We start from the raw sequence: 27,961 nt of genomic DNA on the forward strand, positions 1-27,961 counted from the left end.
GTGAATCTTAGTCATGATAAGATTATTGTGAATCTTAGTCGTGATAAGATTATTGTGAATCTTAGTCATGATAAGATTATTGTGAATCTTAATCATGATAAGATTATTGTGAATCTTAGTCATGATAAGATTATTGTGAATCTTAGTCGTGATAAGATTATTGTGAATCTTAGTCGTGATAAGATTATTGTGAATCTTAGTCGTGATAAGATTATTGTGAATCTTAGTCATGATAAGATTATTGTGAATCTTAGTCGTGATAAGATTATACTGAATCTTAGTCATGATAAGATTATTGTGAATCTTAGTCGTGATAAGATTATTGTGAATCTTAGTCCTGATAAGATTATTGTGAATCTTAGTCGTGATAAGATTATTGTGAATCTTAGTCGTGATAAGATTATTGTGAATCTTAGTCATGATAAGATTATTGTGAATCTTAGTCGTGATAAGATTACTGTGAATCTTAGTTGTGATAAGATTATTGTGAATCTTAGTCGTGATAAGATTATTGTGAATCTTAGTGAATCTTAGTCGTGATAAGATTATTGTGAATCTTAGTCGTGATAAGATTATTGTGAATCTTAGTCGTGATAAGATTATTGTGAATCTTAGTCGTGATAAGATTATTTTGAATCTTAGTCTTGATAAGATTATTGTGAATCTTAGTCATGACAAGATTATTGTGAATCTTAGTTGTGATAAGATTATTGTGAATCTTAGTCGTGATAAGATTATTGTGAATCTTAGTTGTGATAAGATTATTGTGAATCTTAGTCGTGATAAGATTATTGTGAATCTTAGTCATGATAAGATTATTTTGAATCTTTAGTTGTGTCAAAGATTATTGTGAATCTTTAGGTGTGTCAAAGATTATTTTGAATCTTTAGTTGTGTCAAAGATTATTTTGAATCTTTTGTTGTATCAGATTATTTTGAATCTTGAGGTGTGTTAAGAGTATTTTGAATCGTGTGTAAGATTATTTTTGAATCTTTATAATTTTGTTCTTGTTGAACAACATACTGTTTAAGGGGTATGTGCAGCCCATGAGGGTTCTTGGATCTGCACTTCATTTTATTCAATATTTGTTTTGTTTATTTTCAATTGTATTTTTACATCATATATTTATCATTATTAACTCATTCATAAATTTCCATCTTTCTTACATTGTGTTTGGCTTGTTCATTTCATCCAAAAACCCACTCGGTTACAATTCTGCAACAATTTATATGATATGTATAAGGGCAGTGTATTTCCAATAATTAAGATTTATATGATATGTATAAAGACATTGTATTTCCAATGATTAAAATTTGTATGATATGTATAAGGGCAGTGCATTTCCAATGATTAAGATTTATATGATATGTATAAGGGCAGTGTATTTCCAATAATTAAGATTTGTATGATATGTATAAGGGCAGTGTATTCTCAGTAATTATGATTTATATGATATGTATAAGGGCAGTGTATTTCCAATAATTAAGATTTGTATGATATGTATAAGGGCAGTGTATTCTCAGTAATTATGATTTATATGATATGTATATGGGCAGTGTATTCCCAATGATTAAGATTTATGTGATATGTATAAGGGCAGTGTATTCCCAATGATTAAGATTTGAATGATATATATAAAGGCAGTGTATTTCCAATAATTAAGATTTCTATGATATGTATAAGGGCATTGTATTTCCAATAATTAAGATTTATGTGATATTTATAAGGGCAGCGATTTTCCAATAATTAAGATTTATGTGATATGTATAAGGGCAATATATTCCCAAGAATTAAGATTAATATGATATGTATAAGGGCAGTGTATTCCCAATGATTAAGATTTATGTGATATGTATACGGGCAGTGTATTTCCAATGATTAAGATTTGTATGATATGTATAAGGGCAGTGTATTTCCAATAATTAAGATTTGCATGATATGTATAAGGGCAGTGTATTCTCAGTAATTATGATTTATATGATATGTATAAGGGCAGTGTATTCTCAGTAATTATGATTTATATGATATATATAAGGGCAGTGTATTCCCAAGAATTAAGATTAATATGATTAAGATTTGAATCATATGCATAAAGGCAGTGTATTTCCAATAATTAAGATTTATATGATATGTATAAGGGCAGTGTATTTCCAATAATTAAGATTTATATGATATGTATAAGGGCATTGTATTTCCAATAATTAAGATTTATGTGATGTTTATAAGGGCAGTGATTTTCCAATAATTAAGATTTATGTGATATGTATAAGGGCAGTGTATTTCCAATAATTAAGATTTATATGATATGTATAAGGGCAGTGTATTTCCAATAATTAAGATTTCTATCATATGTATAAGGGCATTGTATTTCCAATAATTAAGGTTTATGTTTTATTTATAAGGGCAGCGATTTTCCAATAATTAAGATTTATGTGATATGTATAAGGGCAATGTATTTCCAATAATTAAGATTTGTATGATATGTATAAGGGCAGTGTATTTCCAATAATTAAGATTTATATGATATGGGTAAGGACAGTGTATTCCCAAGAATTAAGATTTGTATGATATGTATAAGGGCAGCACATTCCCAATAATTAAGATTTGTATGATATGTATAAGGGCAGTGTATTCCCAATAATTAAGACTTGCATGATATGTATAAGGGCAGTGTATTCCCAATAATAGAGATTTGTATGATATGTATTAGGGCAGTGTATTTCCAATAATTAAGATTTCTATGATATGTATAAAGGCAGTGTATTCCCAACAATTAAGATTTGTATGATATGTATAAGGGCAGTGTATGTTTTCAGTTCCACTTAGCCATGGAAATAGGATTTACACTAGGCTAAACTCACCTGGTACACCTGAATGGTCGTGATATTCACCAAGCTTTCAATCAGCATAACTGAACCACTGTCTGGGTTGATGTAGAAAATATTTTGAATTGGTGCACTTGCCTCATTGGTAATCTTCAACTTGTCCTGAAAAAGAAACCACAACACATGGATAGTGTATTGTCTATTCAGCCAAATTTTATCAAAGCTGAAAAATATACCCTTACTTATCTCTAAATTTTAGAGAGTGACTGATGTATAAAATTCTCTACAACTCCAAGGAAAATCAGCAATAAATTTTTTTTCTCGTTAAAGGTTTAAATGAGTGGATATTTTTTATATCATCCCTTGAGTACCTTTGCAATATGTACTGTAAAACCATTTATAGTTGAAACTGCAGAAAGGTTTTATTTGTACAAGACTCTTTAGTTTTGAAGGTGAAAAACTAAGTTATAACAACCTCTAGATAAATAGTTTTGTCTTTTACCTGCATGAGCAAAGAAATAAATGTACAATGTAACTCACCCCATCAAAATCCTGGGCTGCCATTTGTATCACAATATCTCCTGGTGGGAAGTTGGCACGAATTGTTCGACCATAACTTCTTTGTGAGAACTGTGGGCCACCGGGGTTGCGATTAATGACCACAGTCAGGTTGGAGCAGACATGGTTGCTTGGCCATGCATCATCATACACACAAACATGCAACTGAAAATAATGGGTTGGATATTCTTAAAAGGACCTTTTTAAAGGCACTCTATACATTTATACAAATTTATAGTGAAAGAACTTGATGAATTTAAAATCTGACCTTCCACTTAATTTGAAGCATTATCTCTTTTTGAATTAGTGCACTATGAAAATATGTTCAACCAGTCAAAATTAATATAATAAAAAGAAAAGAAAGATGAGTCATTTAAAATATGTTCAATTACAACATTTTTAATATAAATATTGGTCCAGTAAAGAAAGCTGATTAAAAATATCCCTCCTAATTAAGCTAATTTAATTTATGGACTTAATAATCTGATTAAATAAGTCCCAGCTAATAAACTTCATATCAAATAAGTCCCAGCTAATGAACTTCGTATCAAATAAGTCACAGTTAATAGAGCTCATATCAAATATGTCCCATCTGATGGATCTCATATCAAATATGTACCAGCTAATACATGACATATAAAATATATCCCTGATTATATAGTTCATATCAAATATGCCCCAGCTGATGGAGCTCATATCAAATATGTCCCTGCTGATGGATCTCATATAAAATATGTCCCTGCTAACTGAATTCATACCAAATATGTCGCAGCTGATGGATCTCACATCAAGTATGTCCTTGCTAACAAAATTCATATCAAATGTCTCTAGCTAACAGAGCTTACATAAAATATGTCTCAACTGATAGAGCTCATATCAAATATGTTCCAGCTAATAGAGCTCATATGAAATATGCATCAGTTAATATAGCTCATATGAAATATGCCCCAGCTGATAGAACTTATATAAAATATGTACAACTAAAAGAGCTCATATCAAATATTCCCCAGCTAACAGAACTCACATAAAATATGCCCCAGTTATAGAGCTCATATCAAATATGTATCAGTTAATAGAGTTCATATCAAATATGCCCCAGTTATAGAGCTCATATCAAATATGTATCAGTTAATATAGCTCAATTCAAGTATGCCCCAGCTGATGGATCTCATATAAAATATGGCCCAGCTAATAGAGTGCATATAAAATATGTACCAGTTAAAAGAGCTCATATCAAATATGCCCCAGCTAATAAACTTCATTCATTTATAATGCACAGAACTTGACTGTCAGAAGGTTGTCATTAATTATTAGGAAGCTCTTAAAGATACATTGCCTGGCAATTTTAAAACAGACACTACTAATATTAGTAACAATGCTGAGGTGGCACCAGACTGCAAGTTATTACTATCCATAATCTTTTAAAACATGTGTCCCACTGTTTACTTGTGATATAATGGGACATCTCAGTTGAAAGGAAACAAGGAAAAAATAAATTATAACTCTTACTGTGTAGCTTCCCCTTTCAAGTACATCTGAGTTTGGGGAATTGCGAACTGTGATAACTCCTGTGGTGCTGTTGATTTCAAAGAATGTTTCTGCAGGCAGGTAACCATCTAGCTGATATACAAGCTTTCCCTGAAAAAAAAAGTTCATTAGTCTTCCTAATCAAGAAATATGAGATGGCATTGCATGACTTACTTTTATCTAAATGGTACTGTACTTCTTACAGTGCCTTATATGAATTAAGTAACATCACTTTGCAGCAATAGTGTCCAAGAAAATGGACAAATGCAAAGGTTAATTAAGGCCATTGGAGTGTGAAATATAGATCACCATGACTTAGTTTTGTCTTAAGTGTAGTATATTGATGGAATATCTACATACAGTCTACATGACTACAGGCAATAGTGTCTAAGAAAATGAGCTAAATACAAATATTAATGTAGGTCACTGGAGTCTAAAATGTACATCACAGCGACATAGTTTTGGCTAAAGAGTGTAGTACACTTCATGACACATTTCCTTGCCAGTTTATATTACTCTGCAGATAAGTATTTGAGAAACTTTTGCTTATTGCTGATTACTGAGGTAAGAAATATACGTCACACTGACCTAGCTTTAACTGAATGCTATACTTCTCATGATGCATCTTTATCTTCAGTTAATTCAGACACTGAGCTAAATGAAAAACCTAACAAAGAGAATCGAAGCTTAATGCAAAGGTTAGTACAAATCAACTATTTATGAAATATAGATTACAATGACCTGTTTTCAATGATGGTTAAAGTATTCTTCAGGAACCATTTATACACCAAGTCATAGGAATCTACAAGCAAGTGTTTCTGAGAAAATCACATAAATGCAAACCCTAATCTTTGTGTTGACACCAGAGAGATAAATGGATAGATAAACATCACCAATCCATTAGATGATATTGATTTGCACTTTGACCAAAGAATATATCCTATCACTACTGTTCACTATGTCCTGTACTAAATCTATTATCTGCAAAAAGGATTTACACACTTGCAGCTTTATTTAACTAATATATTTCTGTAGGAGAAAATTTTAGTTTCCAAAACTTGTATGCAACTAAGTGTTAAAAACTTGTCTGTATGCATGAAAACTCATAATGTAATGATTGGGTAAGGGAAAATAAAATTTGAAGAATGTTTTGAGGTATAAATTGCACATTTGTAGACATTTCTTGTAAGCTGGTGTCTGTTGCTTATTGATTCAGTAATACTATAGACCATATTCAGTGAAAACAAATGTTATCATCTAAATATAGTGCACATAGAACCAATTTATATTCTGTGTGTAATCGGGGAACTCTGGAACTAAGTATAAGAATTTCAATATATTTTAGATTTAATTTTTTCTTTATTGCATAATAAACTCCTGTGAAAATTAAATGCTGATATTATTTTCAGCTGCCTAAAAGAATTATATTCTGAAGTATTATGATTTTGGTCTTCATCAGCCTGAAGAAAAAAATGCAAAGCTAAACTTTATGTGTAAAACGTACTATTTGGTCATCATCGCTGGCATCAGTATTGTATACTTCACTACCAATAGAGGCTGTCTCTTCAATGGTTTTAGTAACAGGCAAGTTGGTGAATCTTGGGTTGAACCTATCTCTTGGCACATTAATAATTATCTCTCCTGTTACTGTGTTAGGCTGCATGCCATCATCTGATACAAGCACTTGGATCTATGAAACATGAGGTATATATAGTCATACTATTTGTCAAATGGAACTGAATTATAATGAACTCAATAATAAGCCATAATATTCCTTGTAGTTGAGATATTGTACAGAGTGTGGTACACCTAAAGTATATGTCACTCTTGCTCATATAGAAAATCAACTTTTATAGCAAAAACTTGATTGCAAATATTTAATACAGAAACAATTACATGATATCTACTTACGTACACATGTATTTTCTATAAACTATGTACACATTATTAGTATAATATTTAAAATATATCAGAAAACAATACATATTAACTTTTTGCTCTTCATAAGCTCAATTTTGCTTTATACACTAACACACACATTATAAAATATATATTATATATATATATATATATATATATATATATATATATATATATATATATATATATATATATTTTTTTTTTGTAACTCTGGTACATGATTTTTATTTCATTTTCATAATTTTTATTCATGGTTGTAAACTGAATTGAATATCTTTTGTTATAAATTGTTTGTGATCTGGCTCTGCTAAGAATACAAACTGCATAGGATTTATAAATAGATGTTTACATACGTGTTGACAATTAATAATAATAATCTTAATAATAAGCCTTAAAATGGTACTTATGGAATAGGTTTTACAGTGACTGATGGGATATGGAACTTTTGAGAATAATTCTGTGGTTTTTCATTGGTTGTGTAAGGTCATGTAAATATGCTTAGTTTATCAAAATCAAGAGTGAATGTTGTCACATGGGGTCTATTGCAAATTAGAATTGCTATATATGGTGTATATAAGTAGAAAATTAAGTATTCAGTTTCAATCCAATTTCAGGAGTCAATCACGCTTTTGTGTTCCTGATGCAAGTCTGCAGATGTTTTTTTATGTTGTCCCTAGATATTTTTTGAGAGGAAAAAACATTTGTTTGGACTGTTTAGTGGTGAGAGAAAGTGCTCATTATTTAAACTGTTATAAATTATTCAAAAGAATTCCGGACAACACTATCTCGACAATGTCATGTTTTTTGGAGGACCATTACATTTCCAGTATTGAAAATTATTAGGGACTTTTCGTTCATTTAGGACTTTCATAGACCTTCATAAGGACTAATTTGGATTCACTTTATTATACTGTAAGTTCCTCTCATATTCTTCATTTATCACTTTATAAATTAAATTAGTCTATTATGTTTTACAAAACTTGATTTTATTCATTTTTGTAAGTTATAAATAAGTTGTTTAATAATATTTGAGTTCAAGGTCAAGCTTCATTTATGAACTTATAATGTTCTATAAGCCTGGCCATGTTTACAAATTAGCGAAGATTTCCAGAAACTACTACTGCATCATAGGTCAGGTGACAGTATATAAGAATCATGCACATTTAAACAAAATTATTTATTAGTGATTTTAATATTAGTCTTTGGGAATCTATAATAAGAGTTATAGTTGTGTTTAGATATAACTGGAGAGGAATCATGTCTTTAAAAATTATTCATTTGAATTACAATGTTCTCATTGACATTTTGTAAAAAAATACAACTTTGGGATTATTGTTAATTCATTCAATGACATTCTGGATTAAATCATTGCAATAAATCAAGTCTGTTGGTACATCAGTTCATTCAAAACTATTCCAGACTGGCATTCATTCAGAATATTCAATACTTTTGGACCTGTGATAGAACATTTAGGACTTTTTGGGATTTAATTCATAATGATGAAAGTTTCTTTTAAATTTTCAATTTGTAACTTAGAGAAATTAATTTATTTGTTGAATTTACTAAACTGTTGGTTTCAATTCTTTCTGTTAGTTTAAGGCAATAGAAACAGAACAAATAATTTTCCTGTAAATAGTAGTTACTGTAGCTGTATAACTCTACTCACTCTATACTGTGTAGTTTTGTCTGGATCGTTGAGTAAACTGTTTTTCATCTTTATCAAACAAGAATCTGGTTCAATCCTAAAGAACTCCTGGGCCTTGGCATTTCCGATGATCGAACAAGTGAGATTCCTCTAAAATTGTATATTTGACAAGAGATGAGTTACCAGATTAGAATTTGTATACATAAAATAGGTTTAGGTATTTAAATAAAATTTATATTCTTGTTGATGCTCAAATGTTTGAAAACTTCAGATTAAGTGTTCCTACAGAGGTTAAAAAATATTGTCACAATTGCTATAAAACAGCTTGCATGAAGGAGTATAGATTCCCCAACAAATTGACAAAAATCCAATGAGGAGTATAGATTTCCCAACAAATTGAAAGTAAGCAGCTTTCACTAAATAATATAAATTCCCAACAAATTGACAAAAAATCAGCCTCCACTAAGAGATTAAAGATTCCCCAACACATTGACAAAAAGCAGCTTACACTAAGGAGTATTGATACCCCAAAAAATTGACAGAAAGTAGCTTTTTGACTAAGCAGTATAAATTTTCCAACAAGCTGACAAAAGGAATAATCCAATAGACTTGAAACAAAGTAATTATAAAATTAAATCCTGGAACTGTGCTAGTATCAGCATTACAGTATTACTAAAAATCCAAATTCAACTACATTTATTTACTAACAAGATGGAGTCCAAGCATGTCAAGTCATAGTGACTTATTTAAGCTCAGGATTAGTAGGTAGAATAATAAATCAATTATTACAAAAGTTAATTAAAATGTTGGAGTATCAAGTCTGAAATCGATCAACTGATAACTTGAAGTAATTCTTTTGGGCCAAATGCACTCTCCAGGATTATTAAGTATGAATTTGAGTTCCGAATAATATTCAAACTATTTGCATAAATGATGAAAATTATTACATGTTCTATTACAACATTTCTGTGCCATAAAATGATCTTTATCATATCTAATATGATCCAACAGACAGCTAGCCATTTATTTATTTATTTATCCCTTTGTTCTTCAAATGTTTACTGAGATCAGCGTAATGTACAACCATAAATGCAAAAGTGGAGTTCCTGCTAAATGTGGAAACTTCTTTTGACTATGAGATGCATAAAATTTAATAAAATTTAATGTAGGTAAATTTCTTTCATTGTACAATCTCCAACAAAATTTTGCACATGACATCTGCACATGGTGGAGCTGATTTTAACAGTTGTAATTTTATTTTACACCACTCGACTGATGTAACTTCAACTTTGATGGTAGACCTGACAATAATGGCTGTCATTTCCAAGACATTATTCTGTTATATTCTTTGTCTTCATATGATTTTAGATTGGAATGTTCAAATTCAGGATACATGCATTGTTTATCATTCCATCATATTTTATGAAAACAAAGGTCAAATAGTCCATTTTATGGTACTGTTAGTAGTGGGAGTAGAATGGGGATAAAAATATGAGAAATTTATCAGACATAAATTACTTGAATATTATTTACTGCCAGTTTCCAATAACTAATTCTCAGATTTCCATTTTAATCTCATCCTATTCAAAACATGTCTCGTTCAACTTTAGAAATGTACATTTCAAAATATATGTTAAAATATAATCATAGATCGGTACAGTATAAATGTGACCAAGAACTTTCCATACACTATCTGGATCTGTAACATTGACACGATAGCCCCAGAATGTGAAGTCTGTGTCTTCCTGCACAGTGAATGTAACTGTTGGTGGTCTGATGACTGGACTATTCAAGTTGCGCCTTACAGTTATGTACACAAGGGCTGTTCCTGTCACTAGTGGCTTGGCTGTGTCATATGCAACAACTCTCAACTGGAATTGAAATGAAGCCAATTATCATACACAGGTCCAAGATCCCAGACTCTTAGAAGAGTTCACAGGATTTTGAAAATTGATGTTCAGGACTTTTCCTTGGAAAATGTTGCAGTCCAAGCCCCCAAACTAAGGGTCTCAATATTAATGCATTTTCTCCATGCAATAATTCAGATTATTAGATGCTCACTGTTTTCTCCATTAGTTTTACATTGTCAGAATCGTGCAGTATTTTATGATATTGCACTCATGTGTACAACACCTGTACCCAATAGTGTATTAGGAACTCCTTTATAAACAAATCATGTACATTCACATAGTTGATGTTTTACATTTTGGTTGATTAAATTGTTTCTGAATGAACTAAAGCAGATGTTTCATGGACTGCCACATGCCAGCTACTTTGCCACATTCCGCGTTAACTTTTTTGATACAATGTTTTGGATTTAGGCTAGCGATAGATGACAGATAGGTCATACAATTGAATTTCCTCAAAATGTACTTTCTTAGTTCTGCAAATCTGAATTACATGAGCCACGGGTTCTCAGGCTTGATTGCACAATTCAAAATTGTACTGTAATTTCGACTATATTCCATGAGCAATTACATCATCCTTACTGCACTCAAAAAAAAAATGAACATTATATTCCATAGCATCTTTCTGATAATTGCAATTGAAAGACTTCGTATTTTCCCTGTATTATGCTTTCAAACATTCAACGACAGAACAGAAACACACTTGCAGATGTCAACATGCTGCTCCCTTGCTGCTGGAATCAGATGTACTTCATGTAGAAATGACACAGATATATCTAACTATTATCACAAAATTTAGCAGAATCGACAAAAATACCAAAATCTATTCATTCCAGACAAAATGGAAAAGTTGTTTCAATGCGCATTCATTTACAGTATGAATCTAAATTCAATTTTAAGTAGATGAAAATGCCATTTTCTTTCGAAAGTGATGTCCAGTGCGCGACTAAGTTCAAATTTATCTGGGCAGAGTTATCTGCTCATTAAAAATGTTGTTGTTGTGTACTGATGAATCTGCACTTATGTATTTGGTTTGGAATATGGCATAAATTCAGTTACTTTGTTTTTTGTAGTGTATTTTTGTTTATATAATGAAGCCTTAGGTAGAATAAGAAAATGAGCATGTAATTAAAAGGTTACTGCATTTGTATGGGAAAATATGAACTCATTTTGTCAGATGGATATACTGCACTCCCAGGGTTGTACAGTATTTCAATCCAAAACACTTGTTCATATTTTCCCATACAAATGCAGTAACCTATAAATGTGTGTATTGTTTTGTTACCAATATGTATATGTCATTGGATTGAATAGTGAAATATCTAGGTTACCCAACTGAAACTGTTTGCTTTCTGGCCAACCCTATATATTTTTAATCATAAAATTAATTTAGAATAGTTTTGAAAAATCAATAAAGTCAACAATCAATGGGCTGTAACAATGATCACAATTTAATTTAGGATGCAGTTGATGCATATTGCTTAGTTTATGCTTCAACAAATCATTCCAGAAAACAAACAAACAAAAACAATTACTTACCTACCTACCACAATTTTATTTTCAATGTAACCATAACCATATTTTTCTTACAGTACAACTCACATGTATTTTCGGAACCCCATGCATCACAGTGTGGGACTTATTCCCACCATTTCACCTCCATGACAGAGCAATAATATATTAACAAATCTACACCATGCAGTAGCTGGCATGCTGATGGCATCTCCACCATGAAGCAGCTGATCGGCATTATTGATTCACATTTTAACAGCCAATCAATAAAGACCACCCATGGAAAGACCAACGTGTCATGAGTAATTAATAATCAAAGACCATTTCATGAATCAATAAAAATTAATGGACAATGGAAATTAATGAACAATAGAAATTAATCTGAAAAGTCTTGTATATTTGGTACATTAAGAAAACTTATGGGCTGACTTGATGAGAGCCCCACCTTGTTGAGTTTCTCTTGATCAGTGTAAATTTATCCTGCTGTTTAAACATGAATAGTAACCCACTGAGGTATGGACAATTAAATTATTGTTGTTGTTGTTGTTGTAGAGTTAAACGCCATTTTTCAGCACATGATAGGCTATACATGGCGGCCAGTATTAATGGTGGAGGAACAACCCAGGAAAACCCCAGAAAGAACCACCAACCCACAAGAAGCTACTGGCAAGCTTTCTCACATACCCACGTTGGCTGAATCCGAGACTCGAACCCACGCAGACATAGGTGAGATGGCAGTGATCCGTAACGGACAGCGCTTTAGACCACTCGGCCACTCAGGGCCCCCAATTAAATTAATCCACTGAGGTATGGACAATTAAATTAATCCATATGAGGTATGTTTATTAAATTAATCCACTAAGGTATGGATAATTAAATTAAGCTGCTGAGGTATGGATAATTAAATTAATCCACTGAGGTATGGACAGTTAAATTAATCCATAGAGGTATGGACAATTAAGTTGATCTATTGAGGTATGGATAATTAAATTAATCCACTGAGGTATGGACAATTAAATTAATCCACATGAGGCACGTTTATTAAATTAATCCACTGAGGTATGGATAATTAAATTAATCTGCTGAGGTATGGACAATTAAATTAATCCACTGAAGTATGGACAATTAAATTAATCCACATGAGGCATGTTTATTAAACTAATCCACTGAGGTGTGGATATTAAATTAATCTGCTGAGGTATGGACAATTAAATTAATCCACTGAAGTATGGACAATTAAATTAATCCACATGAGGCATGTTTATTAAATTAATCCACTGAGGTATGGATAATTAAATCAATCTGCTGAGGTATGGACAGTTAAATTGATCCACTGAGGTATGGATAATTAAACTGATCCACTGAGGTATGGATAATTAAATTCCAGATAGCAGCAACTTCTGTTTAAAAACACAAACAGCAAAAAAGAAAACACTTAATTTACACTCAAATAGGAACCATGTGTTTAGTCCTTAAATAGTAATGGTCCTGTTATGAGATTGAACATGAATGTACACAGCTACCAATTTGTTCCATTCTGAATGCACATGTACCAATTATGGAACTGGCCATTTAATTTTATGGTGCTAAATTATTACTTCCAACTGTAGTGTATTTGTTTTTCATTCATCACAAGATAAGTTTGTTTCAGATAATGCAAGAAATGGCATAGTGTTCTTTTTATACCACAAATCAGAATAAGACAATAGTTTTCAAGCATTTACCCCACCCCCTTAAGAAACTGAAATGGTCTCCCTCGACCTGGCATCAGCAGATATTATGCTGAGTGACCATTGTAAACACTGTTATAAAATGTTAGCACCAGAAGAAGATCTCAATTTCAGCTTGGGAAGGTACATTTCTATCATACGAATAATAATTTATACATGTAGCTCATATTATGGCCCAGTCATTAGCTACGAAATTTTACTGATTGACATTTGAATAAAGTCAATGGATGATAACTACGCACAGAAAGACCAAAACCTCATGCATGATTTACAATCAGATTCCATTTCAAGAATCAAATAATCTTAATTTTTATTATAAGAAAAAGAAAAATGTCTTGTCTATTCTGCAAATTTAGAGACAGTTGGTCCACTTATTTTACAATATGTTTACACTTTTATTTTATTCAAAGAAATCTGAACCAACTTATGCACTGACTTGACGAGAGGCACGATGTATAGATCATCTCTTGCACAATGCAAATTTATGATACTGTTTATGACAAATGATCCACAAAGGTTTAGACAGATGAATTCTAGTTAATAGCCACTTTTTTATTATTTTTAAAAACAACAAGAATGAGCAAATTCTGAATTTACAAAACACGTAATGACCCAATCATGAGGCTAAATTTACACACTTGTTTAATTTTAGCTACACATGTGCTGCAAGGGACTGGCCATTTAATTTACATGGCTAGATTGTTTTTCTGACCAGGATATTTTTTTGTTATGACATTCATCATAAGATAAATTTATTTCAAGTAAGAAAAGGAATGGCATGGTTTCCTTTTACAATACAAATCTCAAGTTTAAAGCACACCTCTATAATCCTGTGATTGGATGTCAGAAGAAATAGTACAAAATATTGCTGAGAACTTATCAGGGCCAGATCAGAACCTCTACCCCACCCTACCCTTGCAGAAAATTCTTGCGCATGTTTATTGGGTAATATGTACAAATTGAGTAAATATACACACATAGACGTTTGCTTTGGTGCCCTTTTGAGGAAAGTTGGTGCCCTTTTGTAATTTTGCCCACCACCCCCAACCTGTGACCTGATCCAGCTGCGCTCATGTATGGGGTAACTATCAAAATATGTGCAATATTGTTTCACATCAGTCAAATATGAATGAGATTTTGTTATAAATTGTTTTGGCATCTATCATTCATTATTGTGTTTTTACTACAGTGTGCAATAATACTGAATTTCATATGATACTTAGCAAAGCATATTACGTGAACTGCAACAGCAATAAGAAAATGAATGCATCTGTTCATTCTGACAACACAGTATTGAGAGATTTTTTTACAAAAATGTACCAAATGTACTCAAAATAGTTACATTAGCACTTTCTCAAGTCTTTGTTTCTTGTGAAGTAGAGGATTCCATAATAAGCAGTAGAAATCACATAACCAATTTGAGATAAATGTCATTTTAGAGAAATGTAAATTTGACATCTATCATTTATTGAGAGAAAAAGAGAGAGAGAGATGAGGAATCATTCCATGTCTTCCACTGAATCCATTTCAGCTCTATACCAAATACAGAAATTGTCCAAATACTATTGAAAAAAATTGCATGTTTTATTGTTTTTTTTCAGTCTCAATAGCCAAACGCTCCAATAGTCACAAACAGGAAACTGTATTGAAATAGTTAAATGTCTAAAATCTATAGCACGATTAGGTAATTGAAGCATCATCTTGATATGACAGATTAGTTCTTTTCTTTCATGATAAAAATTTTAATTATATATTTTTCCTTACAAGAACTATCAAATAATATGACATATATGGATACAACCATGCAAAATGCCTTAAATTGGTTGAACATTTAAAATTTGACAATTTTCCACATTATTTTTTTAACAATATGCTGAGTTGAGGTCAGATTAATTAGAAACAATAACCAAACTTCAGCTGTTAAATGATGGAATCATAATTTGACATGTAAAATACACGGCGCCAAGTCAGACGGCTTCCTCTAAGAAACGCGCCTTTAGAACGGTGAAATTGACATTGTCTTTTGATGCTAGTTTCTCACAGTATTTACAAATGGTCACTATTTTTATTTCTACAGAAAATCCACTGAAACTAATTGTTTATTACAGAGCTACCATTTAGGTTTCCAAAGGCTTATATTATTTGAAACAATTTTATCTTTTGATGAATGAAATATTTTTAAAAAATGCCCCAGTCAGAAAGAACCATAAAGTACATGACCAGTCCCATACAGTATAAATGCGGTCAGAGTTGACCAGTCCCATACAGTATAAATGCAGTCAGAGTTGAACTAAATTGACAGCTGTGTACATGTATATTCAGCCTCATGAGTGGGCCAATGCTTTCAAGGACTAAATTTGGGGTTTGCATATAAGTGTAAATTCAGTGTTTTCTAATTTTTTTGTTTTTGTAACTTTAGAAAAAAAATCTTTTGGTTGTTTTCTTTGTTCTTTTTTTTTTACAGAAGCGGCTGTCATCGAGAGTTTAAATATAAGTTACTCAGAGGATTGCTTTTCATGTTTAAATAGTAGCATAACTATGCACTGTTCAAGAGAAGAAAAACAAAGGTCTCACAAAGTCTGTGTAAGTTTGTTAAGATTTCTTTGAATAAAGTAAAAGCATCAACTTGTTGCAAAACGTGTTAGTCAGCTTTCTGTAAATGAAAAAAGTACAGTAGTATTTGTGCAGTTTTCAAGGCATTGCGACTATGTTAACATCATCTAAAATTTGATTTGACATCATCTCTATTACATAATCTTCATTAGAATTAGGATCTCTGTTTAATATGCTGCTAGTGATGCAGATAAATTGGCATCTCTCTCTCTCTGTGTAAAAAGCATGCTTGCATGGGTCATACACGTTTGATAGAGACCATGTCCACACTGCGGTGGTCACCCTCAACAAGTCCATGAATTAGTACAGTGTGCAGGGAATTTCTCCATGAGCTGCCACAGCAACTCCGTCAGGATGCATGGAGAGATGGTGGAGGGATTTTTCTCTCAATCATTTCTACTCACTCACCACCACCACACATTAAGTGGGGTTCTGCAAATACATGCAAGCTGTACTGTATTTAACCTTAGAACAAATTACTAAAGATTAAGGCATTTAATAACCGAGATAATTGTTATTATTTGTGATGCTACAACTAGAACAATTCTAAGTGAGTTTACTTTGCCATTCTTTAATTTTGTGTGCAGCTGGAATAAATCAAGGATTAGATTACACTTTCTTTCCTACAGGATATTAATTAATTTAATTAGCTTAATTTTGTTTGAGATGAATACATTATGCAAGATACTGGAAATAGAAACAAAAAATGATCGTATTCCATTGACTGTGTTTTTTTAAATTTCATCTTTAAGCAACACAGCATGCTACAGTCACTTTGTATTAAATTAACAAACTTCTTCACAGCAGGTTTATGATCAAATTCTTTCATTTCTGGATCTGTTTCCTTGGGTTGCCATGGCATTTTTCCTTCCATATTCATAGCACCATGTTCATGAAGCTAATAATGTTCTCACGTTTCAGCCAATGGGACTGTTCTATTATATGATTCATTCCACCACAAAAAAAAAGACACAAAAAACCCTTGCGAATTGAGGACTTGGCTGCTAGATTTTTCATGCATCTAAAACTAAAAAGTATGCATCCTGGAGAATCATGTCTTATGAAACAAGTCAATATTATCATGTCTTATGAAACAAGTCAATATTATCATGTCTTATGAAACAAGTCAATATTAAATGATGTTGTTAAAAAAGCGTAAAATAATGAGATACTATTTATATTTATCTTCAATAATTCCATGTAGATCTTACCTATATTGGTCACCAAATCCAAATAATCAACAACTTCTAAAGACTAGAGATCACTAATAATTGTCCAAACAAAAGTTGTTAGCAAAAATATTAATAGCACATGCAAAGAAAAGAAACAAAAACTCAGAGAAATGGTTATACTTACAGTGTATATAGTCAGTTGCAGCGAATCTGCACGAAGGTCTTGCCTAATTCGAACTTCACCAGTGAAATTATCTACTAAAAAGAATGTATCAGCTGGGTATATTCCTTCTGTCCTATAGGCAATGCGTTCCTGAAAAGTTTACAAGGTTTCTGTGAAAGATCATTTGACACTTTTGAATGCAGAGATTATGTGAATTTTAATGTAACAGTAACCAGACAAAAACATTCAAATGAGAATTAAAAAAGAATGAAGTCAGTTCCTGCCAATTAGCATGAAACTTTGTAGATATGTTATGAGAAAAGATATGCACTGTATTTCAGCTGCTTGTGCTATACGTAAACATGCAATGATTATTAAGGAATTTCAAAACTTACCTTGCAATTTCAGTTTGCATTTATACCATGGCATATACCATGGCATTTATACCATGGCATTTATACCTAAGTAGTCTTGATTAAAAGGATTTAAGCATGAGCAGTTTTGTTGATCTCTGTTGTTGTTATGCAGTTCTTCATAGCATTGGCAAAAATGTATTTTGCCCAAAAAGGTCATGGTCACAGGTCACATTTTGCAGGTTCTCATTCATGATAGTGTATCTATATAACATAATCAATCTGTACATTACACTTGTGCTCATAAATAACATGTTCACTCATGGCAGAGGTCACTCAAGACAGAATTTACTTGTAGGGCAGCTATGAACGTTTCTTCTTCAAGGTAAGTTTACAAATCAACACTCATCTTACTGACTAAAATTGTATGATGAGAAACTAAAAAAGTTACCATGATTGATGTACTTGATGCTTGCACTTGGACAACAGTTGTATTGACAGAGGCAGTTTCATTTGTTTTTACAGAATTGTTAGCCATAACAAATACAGGTGGTTGTCTTCTTGCAACTGTGATCAGGACTTGTGCTCTGCCACTATTTGAAATTGGATAACCATTGTCTGTCACTGTCACTGTACACTGGAATATAATACATCAGAAAATAGTATATGTAAATGGCCAAAGTTAATCATTATACTGAAAAGGATTTAGTAAACATTTATCGAATTCTCCTTTTAATTCACTGAAGCTGGTAATAATTAAAATGGTAAGATGAACTGTTAATTACACATTTTTTCCAAGCCTATAAAGTAGGTAAATTAAGAGAAATAAACAATATTCATATAGGTATACAAATGACAAATAGCAAATTACAGCATTGTACCTAGTAAATATGCTGAATTAACTCATTTTTTAAACATTTAACAGTGCAAAAGTAAAATCAGTAACATCATTAATTGCTTTATAATCTAAATTCCTTATAAGAAATGAACTAATTCTATACATTATAGTATATACATTATACATAAAAAAGATGTGAATATTTTCATAAGAAATGTGCGTGAATTTTATAATTCTTACCTAACCAACACAGTTAACAAGAAGTTTGTTTCTTAGTTTGTTTGTGGGTTTAATGCCATTTTTCACATGATAGGCTATACATGGTTGCAATTATATACAATGGAGGAAGGACAAGGGAAAACACCGGGAAGAGTTACAGTGGGCAACTACTAGTATGATAAATCAATCCCCCAAATCTGTGTTGATAATGATGAACAACAACCCAAAAATCAATATCATCACGGGTAAGGGACTGACTTATCGGCCTACGCAGCTACTAGCAAGCTTTCTTGCATACCCATGTTAGTGAAGCTGTGACTTGAACTTGCACGGACAGATGTGAGATCAGTGATCTGTAAAGGTGAGCACCTTAGACCACTTGGCTACCAGGCGTCCCTTGAAAAGAAGTTGAACACAATTCACAATCTTGAATCTATTCACATCATTGTCAGTGTTCAGTATGTTGCTAAAGAAAGAGGCAATTATCTACATTTGTTAATCCAAAGTTAACCGTAGCTGTTAAACATAACCAGGGCCAATACATTTTTGAAAACAATGGCTTCGATCTTTTAACAAATTTGAATAAAGAGTACCAATTTATGTTATATTACAGCAACAGCTGGAAAACTGATGTTAAATTAACAAGACAAGTATATTCTATACTATACACAAACAATGAAACAAGATACTGTGTCTTAACAAGGAATCAAGGAAACAAGAATAGTGACAAGAAGGAATTTATGAATAATTAATTTTATATATATATATATATATATATATATATATATATATATATATATATATATATATATATATATATATATATATATATATATATATATTCGAGTCAGGTGAACCATAATTAAAACCATTTTTAGCATGGATAACCAGCCTAACATTACTGTATTAAACATTAAATATGGTTAGCTTGTAAACAATAAATGACATACAATCAAACAATTTTGGGTATGACTGCTTTACTTACACTGAAGTTGACATCAGTAGTTGACAGTAGATTGGTGCCAAGATACAGATTTCCAACACCACTGGTGCTGGAGGTGAGATAGAACACTTGCTGACAACGTTGATCTCCAGTCAGGTTGTATACAAGTACATCCTATAAAAAAACAAAGGACTTCTAACATACAGGATGACAAGGTTATTTCAGTCTAAGTTTACAAACATGGGCAGGACTACATCAATCAGGGATACAAGGTTATTTCAGACTAAGTTTACAAACATAGGCAGGACTACAAAAACCAATAAGGCATACAAGGTTATTTCAGAGTAAGTTTACAAACATGGGCAGGACTACATCAATAAGGGATACAAGGTTATTTCATACTAAGTTTACAAACATGGGCAGGACTACATCAATAAGGGATACAAGGTTATTTCAGACTAAGTTTACCAACATGGGCAGGACTACATCAATAAGGAATACAAGGTTATTTGAGACTACTGTAAATACTTTCATATAAGCCAAATAATTTAGGAAAAAATAAAGGCCTGGAAGAAGAGGGTCGGCTTATCCACGGGCCAATGTGTAAACTTAACAGTTTTTAGGTCTTTTTGTTGACTACTGTAATGGCTGTAAATCTTGGGACACAAAACAATAATTTGTTCCATGTCCTAAGACATAAACATGTAAACAAAATGTAACTTTCGGTGATGCAACAATTATTAAACTGTTATGAAGTACAATGATTGATTTTGTTATTAGTTTGCATGTGTTTATTTTCTGATTTCTCCACCACAAAGTTAAATAAAGGTAAATACAGACTTCATAATTCGTGGGCCGATTGAGTTTACCACGGAGACCATGCTGAACTATAATGTACAGTACTTACACAGTGCAGAGCGTGCATAGTGTCACTTAAATCCTTACTTATTCACAAACATAGATGAAGATTTTGCTTTATTCATTGTTTTGACCAAATTGCATTCTTCCAGATAACATTTCAGCTAGTCCTTAATAGTTGTTTCATTTACGCTGAATCATGCACTCATGAGTTACTCATTTTCAATGACATAAGCAATCATAAAAATTGAGTTAACATTTTTAAAAAGGTACGCACGTTTATTTGTACAAGGCACATAACCATCATAATTTACATGTTCATGAAGAGTGGTAATAATAAAGGCTAAAATTCTCAGAGAGATCAACTAAGATCAATATCAATTTTAGTTTTGTGTTTTAGCTGAACAAACATAACTTTCCACACAATGGAAAGCTTGATGTCTCAGTGTCTCCTATGTTCATAGTCAGCAAATTTTTCTTTCATTTTGCAACAGCAGTACAGGCCACTTAATCATTAAAACCCTGAAACTGGCTTGTGATAAGAGAGAATTTTGACTGGTAACTATACCAGTTTAACATTGGTATATACGGTATAAAAATACCAGGTGTTCACTCGTGTAAGTTTCTTTCATGGGAATGGAGCTATAGCATATGGAGTTACAACGTTCATAGTGATCATTCTTGAAATTGAAATTAATTGTGGATGATTTTATTGTTTTGGTTTATCTTTTTGTTCTGGTTTATTATTTTTATTTTCATATTATTGTAGAGGTAACAATAATCATTAATTTATGTGAATAATGTTTAAACTTTACATTCTATTTAGTGAAGAAGTGAATGCTTTATACTAAAATAATTATTTTGTCATAACAATAATTCACAGGAGATACAACAGAACATGTAGGACTTTTCTTGTTTAGAAGAAATGAAAATCAAAGACATAACGTAATAATCAAAAGTTCTCTACAAAAATCGGAAGATATTATGTAATCGGGAGGTAGGCATGGAGCGACCCCAAAAATCTGGAGTTTTTTTCCCCACCCTGTGTGAAAGTTGACAAGTATGTTGTAAGGTTGCTTACATCAAAGCAAACTACAACTCGGCTTTTATGGTATTAGAATAATTTTTGAGGTATTATTTCCAAAACTTTATAAGAAAACAGAAAATTAAATAAATTACTTTTCAAACAAGTTTATACCATTTCTTTTTAATAATCATGCACGCCAACCTCAAGATAAGTATACATGAAATTTTTTTAAATACAAGTTTGCCTAAATAAATGCATCTAGAACTGACCTCATGCATCTTGAGATGCCTCGGTGTTGTAAGTCGGCTTATACGCGGGTCATGCACTATTTAGTGTTTATACCTGTTCAGTTTGGGGGTCGGCTTATTTGCAAATGGGCTTATTTGCGAGCATATATGGTAAGTTTGCAAACATGGGCAGGACTACATCAATAAGGAATACAAGGTTATTTCAGACTAAGTTTACAAACATGGGCAGGACTACATAAATCAATAAGGAATACAAGGTTATTTCAGTCTAAGTTTACAAACATGGGCAGGACTACATCAATAAGGAATACAAGGTTATTTCAGACTATATTTACAAACATGGGTAGGACTACATAAATCAATAAGGAATACAAGGTTATTTCAGACTAAGTTTACAAACATGGGCAGGATTACATAAATCAATAAGGGATTCAAGGTTATTTCAGACTAAATTTACAAACATGGGCAGGACTATACAAATCAAAAAGGGATACAAACAGCTTGAAATCAATAAAAATAATGTTTAACTTATCTAAGTTTTCCAACATGAGCAACATCTGATTCATTAATTAATAATCATATTTATACAAAGGGTCCCATACATGCCCCAAAACAACATGCGTTTATGTAGCAGCACAAAAATGTGTTTTCTTTATGCCATTTTGAATAAATCCTATAACAATGAGCCATACTTAAATGAAATTCAATCAATCTACTTATTTGCAACTGCTTCAGACATCCTACAAAAATATGCATCTGGGGTAAATGTACATATGAGGCAAACAAGCTTCATCTTGTGTCCAGTCCATCATAAGTTGTGCCATATGAGGCAAACAAGCTTCATCTTGTGTCCGGTCCATCATAAAATGTGCCATATGAGGCAAACAAGCTTCATCTTGTGTCCAGTCCATCATAAGTTGTGCCATATGAGGCAAACAAGTTTCATCTTGTGTCCGGTCCATCATAAGTTGTGCCATATGAGGCAAACAAGCTTCATCTTGTGTCCAGTCCATCATAAGTTGTGCCATATGAGGCAAACAAGCTTCATCTTGTGTCCAGTCCATCATAAAATGTACATATGAGGCAAACAAGCTTCATCTTGTGTCCGGTCCATCATAAGTTGTGCCATATGAGGCAAACAAGCTTCATCTTGTGTCCGGTCCATCATAAGTTGTGCCATATGAGGCAAACAAGCTTTATCTTGTGTCCAGTCCATCATAAGTTGTGCCATATGAGGCAAACAAGCTTCATCTTGTGTCCGGTCCATCATAAGTTGTGCCATATGAGGCAAACAAGCTTCATCTTGTGTCCAGTCCATCATAAAATGTACATATGAGGCAAACAAGCTTCATCTTGTGTCCGGTCCATCATAAGTTGTGCCATATGAGGCAAACAAGCTTCATCTTGTGTCCGGTCCATCATAAGTTGTGCCATATGAGGCAAACAAGCTTTATCTTGTGTCCAGTCCATCATAAGTTGTGCCATATGAGGCAAACAAGCTTCATCTTGTGTCCGGTCCATCATAAGTTGTGCCATATGAGGCAAACAAGCTTCATCTTGTGTCCAGTCCATCATAAGTTGTGCCATATGAGGCAAACAAGCTTCATCTTGTGTCCAGTCCATCATAAAATGTACATATGAGGCAAACAAGCTTCATCTTGTGTCCGGTCCATCATAAGTTGTGCCATATGAGGCAAACAAGCTTAATCTTGTGTCCAGACCATCATAAGTTGTGCCATATGAGGCAAAAAAGCTTCATCTTGTGTCCAGTCCATCATAAGTTGTGCCATATGAGGCAAACAAGCTTCATCTTGTGTCCAGTCCATCATAAGTTGTGCGATATGAGCTTCATGACATTAAGAAGACAAACTCAAATCACAAACTATGGCAAGATTATATAACCCATATTTTCTTTACATAACAGAATTGGCAAAAGATATACTTTAATTTTTAACATGAAATATTAAGGAAGAATAGACAAAATCTTACAGGATCTTTATCTGTGGCATTTAGTGATACAACCAATCTTCCCATGGGATCATCATCACTGACACTGATCAGATATGTGCCTCTATCAAACTGTGGACTGTTCACATTTCTCCGAACCATGATGGAAAAGTCCTGTGTGGAGAACTTGGTTGGAGCAAAGGTATCATAGGCCTTGACCGTCAGCTACAAGAAATAGTAAAGTATTCCATAAAATCCATGTAAATTATCATTGATAAATGGTACATATACCCATGAACATGAAGTAGGAAATAGGCCAGAGAAAAGACAATTAAAGCCTCATCATTATTAACCTGCCAATGGCTAAGTTACAGTCTACATTTTTAGCTGAGTTGTCTACTTTTACAACATTCTAACATTTTTTGTTATATTATTGCAGTGATTTAGGCCTATTCATTCACTTTTAAGCCAGTATCTTTAACTGATAATGAGAATGCTGCCATTATTATAGAAATGAAATGAAGGGTAAGTGCCATCATTGTTATAAATGTTCATATTTACAGTGATTCTGTTAGTTTTTCTTATTCTGAAGATGTTCACACTTCACATAATAATAGAATATGTCATCATATAAACTTTAAAGAGTGCAGATAATTCTTTGTTCTCACAGATACTGGAAACAATGAAATATTTCTGGCAAAATATTTTAGAAAATTGAAAAAAATAATTGCATATAAATCTCTAACTTTCAACTCAGCTGCATTACTTAGGTAAGTAATAATAAACTCCTGTACATAAGCCTAATTTATAAGTAAAAAAATTATTTTAATATTTTTTTAATTTATTTTTATTTTTAAGATCATAAACCACATGCCAGCCAATTATATTTTTCAAAACGTGGATTTGGACTTATTCTCACATATGGTCTTGTCATACTTGAATCCAATTAAAGAATAATGGGTGTATGAAGAATCACATTAGGATGTTGGCAATGATAGTAAAGTATGCAATATTCCTTTAAAGTACACCTTTTTCATTTAAGATGGAATATCATGATTATAAACTTTTCAAAGAATGTACTGCCTTTTATGTTTTTTAAAATCCTTTCAAGTTCCCAATTAAGCCAAGATTAGGAAAGACCATGTACTGTGGTAATACTGAAATCTACGTGCTCACATGTGGTGAATGCAGATGTAGCACTGGAGAAAATCTATTTTAAAAAATAAGTCAGCATTGAAATACACTATTTTCATGTTTATTTTATACTATTTTGAATTTAAAATCATTGGAATGTAATTATTTTTCTGACTGTCTGGATGCCTGTTTTCCTGGACTGGACCCCACAAACTAGGGCTTGTACATTTCTTCTGTTACAGAGATTTCAGCTTGACCAGAACATTAAGACATGTTAGCCATACAACATGCAGTGTGCTCAAAGTCATTACACATCAAGCTAGGCTGATTATCAATTTTACATCTCAGGTACAATGAAAAGAAAATTGTGAACATCATTTGAATAAAGCTTTGATGAAATAGCTGCTAAAACTGATAAATGATTTGTTGAATGACTCTTTCAGCTGGAACTGATCTTGAGCTTTCACTGGCAATCAGTATGAAAACAAGCAACGTGTTCAAGAATACAGATAAGGGTACGACAACACCATACCACCATTACAGCTGGGCATGAAAATGCAATGCACAATTACTCTGACACATCATTGCTCAGCACTAAAACTGCAATAAGCATTAATTTTATTTACATTTAAGACATGCTAAACAACTAATAGGTGTTTAAATTAATTTTTTTAAGAATAAATGATTTTAAGTGAAGGACCAAATATCACTCTAATAAACAAACAATGTCTGTAACTACTTGTTGAATGATTTCTTGACAATATCCTAATGATTTCTGGAAATGATTTATGAACAATATCCATAACAATTTAAATGATAATTATTGGTGAAGAACATTTTGATGCAGGTTAAAAATAAGATTCTGAGTGGGAATAATCAGTATTTCCAAGTTTTCGGTATTGAAGGATGTAAATGAATGAAGTTTGAACCTGTGCCAGAATTTTTTCTTCTAGTTTTATGATAACAAAGATGAAAAATAATCCTTGTCTTATCAATTTTTGTTTATGACTCTGCCAACCCATATTTGTTCCTCTTCTAGTACCAGCAGAGACACCGTGACTCCAATGCTGAAATAGTTGCTATTTTCAACTGTTTTGAAACAACAATGCATTAACTTTAAGCATATTAACTTATAATTCACATCAAAATGTATGGAAATTAACATTTGTATTGTGATGGATAGGTTATTTTTGGTTGTATTTTTCTGTGACAGATACATTATTTTTGGTTCATTACTCGCTGGATGCAGTCTTGTGCTGCATGTAAACACCTTGCAAGGCAGCACCTATTTCTGATGAAGGGAATTTTCTGCCAAAATGTTTGGTATATGTAATGCTATACATTCTGTGTATTTATTGACATTTATCTGACTTATATTGAAAGGTATATACATTCTGTGTATTTCTGTGATGTTTATCGGATTTGTATTGATATATGTATATATAAAAATAGATTATTTGCCTATGTTGGGGCATTTATACAAAAAGTAAGGAGGATAGAGGAATGTAGGCAGTATAGTTAAATGGCTTGATAAAAGATTTCTGAATTTAGGCACTATATTTATGGTTCTTGAAAGGAATCAAATATAATAACACAAAATGGAAACAAATAAAAAAGAAAAAATGTTTTAGATGGGGATACATGTCAATATGTACACCTGTAAAAAAGAAATTCACTCGGCAGAATAATTAACTTTGATTATTACAAATATTAATGAACCATGTCATAGTTGGTGGTAAATAATCCAATAATCCAATAATCAAATACTGGTGCCTTTTAATGACATTTATGTATGCTGATGACTTTGTAAAGTAATAAATACAGCATATCCAAATAACATTAACGATACAACCTTTATTTATGTACATCAGCTACTTTGTGAAGTAATAAATACAGCATACCTGATTAAGTTTAGCTATACAATCTATAATTAGGTACATGGGCTACTTTCTCAAGTAATAAATACAGCATACCTGAATAAGATTAGCTATACAATCTATAATTAGGCACATGGGTTACTTTCTCAGGTAATAAATACAGCATACCTGAATAAGATTAGCTAATTTTACAATCTATAATTAGGTACATCGGCTACTTTCTCAAGTAATAAATACAGCATACCTGAATAAGATTAGCTAATTTTACAATGTATAATTAGGTACATGGGCTGTGATGTGATGTGATTTTTGATTTTTAACGTAGCTTTTAACAATTTTTCAGTCATATTGCTACGATGTCTGCAATGTGGCAGTTTATAGTGATGTCTAGTACTGGGGCATCATGCCACAGACATGTAGCATGATGTCCCACCCAGTCACATTATCCTGACACCAGGCCGACCAGTCCTAACACTAACCTCTTAATGCTGAACGCCAAGCGAGGCAGCTGTTAGTACCATTTTTTAAGTCTCTGGTATGACTCGGCCGGGGATCGAAAGGTACATGGGCTACTTTCTCAAGTTATAAATACAGCATACCTGATTAACATTAAGATAAAGCAGTGAACTTTCACCATCCACTTGCACTAAAGAACATGTGAGTCCAAAAGTTAAATTAATGTTTTATATATATATATATATATATATATATATATATATATATATATATATATATATATATATATATATATATATATATATATAGGTGGTGGATGTGGGTGTGTATTCAGCATGGCAATTATTATTTAAATTGTTGGAGCCTGGGAAGTAGAACCTTGCTGTTCAGGATGCAGATATGAATTAATACAAAATTTAAATTCCAGCAAATAAAGAGATAAAAATAGAAGAAAAAAATATCATGTGGGGTTCTTTTTTCTTGTGTATA

General features: G+C 32.1%; 1 protein-coding gene across 2 annotated transcripts in view; it reads right to left on the reverse strand.

Annotated features, from left to right (window-relative positions):
- The window catches only part of LOC149805910 (protocadherin Fat 4-like), a 274,413-nt gene that overhangs the window by 79,579 nt on the left and 166,873 nt on the right, over positions 1 to 27,961 (reverse strand). For both annotated transcript variants that reach the window (XM_089950674.1, XM_089950675.1), the window contains exons 38-47: positions 24,048 to 24,230; positions 19,968 to 20,099; positions 18,377 to 18,562; positions 17,594 to 17,722; positions 10,164 to 10,346; positions 8,497 to 8,625; positions 6,415 to 6,600; positions 4,893 to 5,021; positions 3,366 to 3,548; positions 2,862 to 2,987 (exon numbers count right to left, since the gene is read on the reverse strand). In XM_089950674.1, coding sequence (XP_089806800.1) covers positions 2,862 to 2,987; positions 3,366 to 3,548; positions 4,893 to 5,021; positions 6,415 to 6,600; positions 8,497 to 8,625; positions 10,164 to 10,346; positions 17,594 to 17,722; positions 18,377 to 18,562; positions 19,968 to 20,099; positions 24,048 to 24,230 — 1,566 coding nt within the window. The remainder of the gene's footprint in view (positions 1 to 2,861; positions 2,988 to 3,365; positions 3,549 to 4,892; positions 5,022 to 6,414; positions 6,601 to 8,496; positions 8,626 to 10,163; positions 10,347 to 17,593; positions 17,723 to 18,376; positions 18,563 to 19,967; positions 20,100 to 24,047; positions 24,231 to 27,961) is intronic.

Source organism: Sinohyriopsis cumingii, chromosome 2 (assembly GCF_028554795.1).
Source record: "Sinohyriopsis cumingii isolate HCF-2022 chromosome 2, ASM2855479v2, whole genome shotgun sequence".
NCBI lineage: Eukaryota > Metazoa > Mollusca > Bivalvia > Unionida > Unionidae > Sinohyriopsis > Sinohyriopsis cumingii.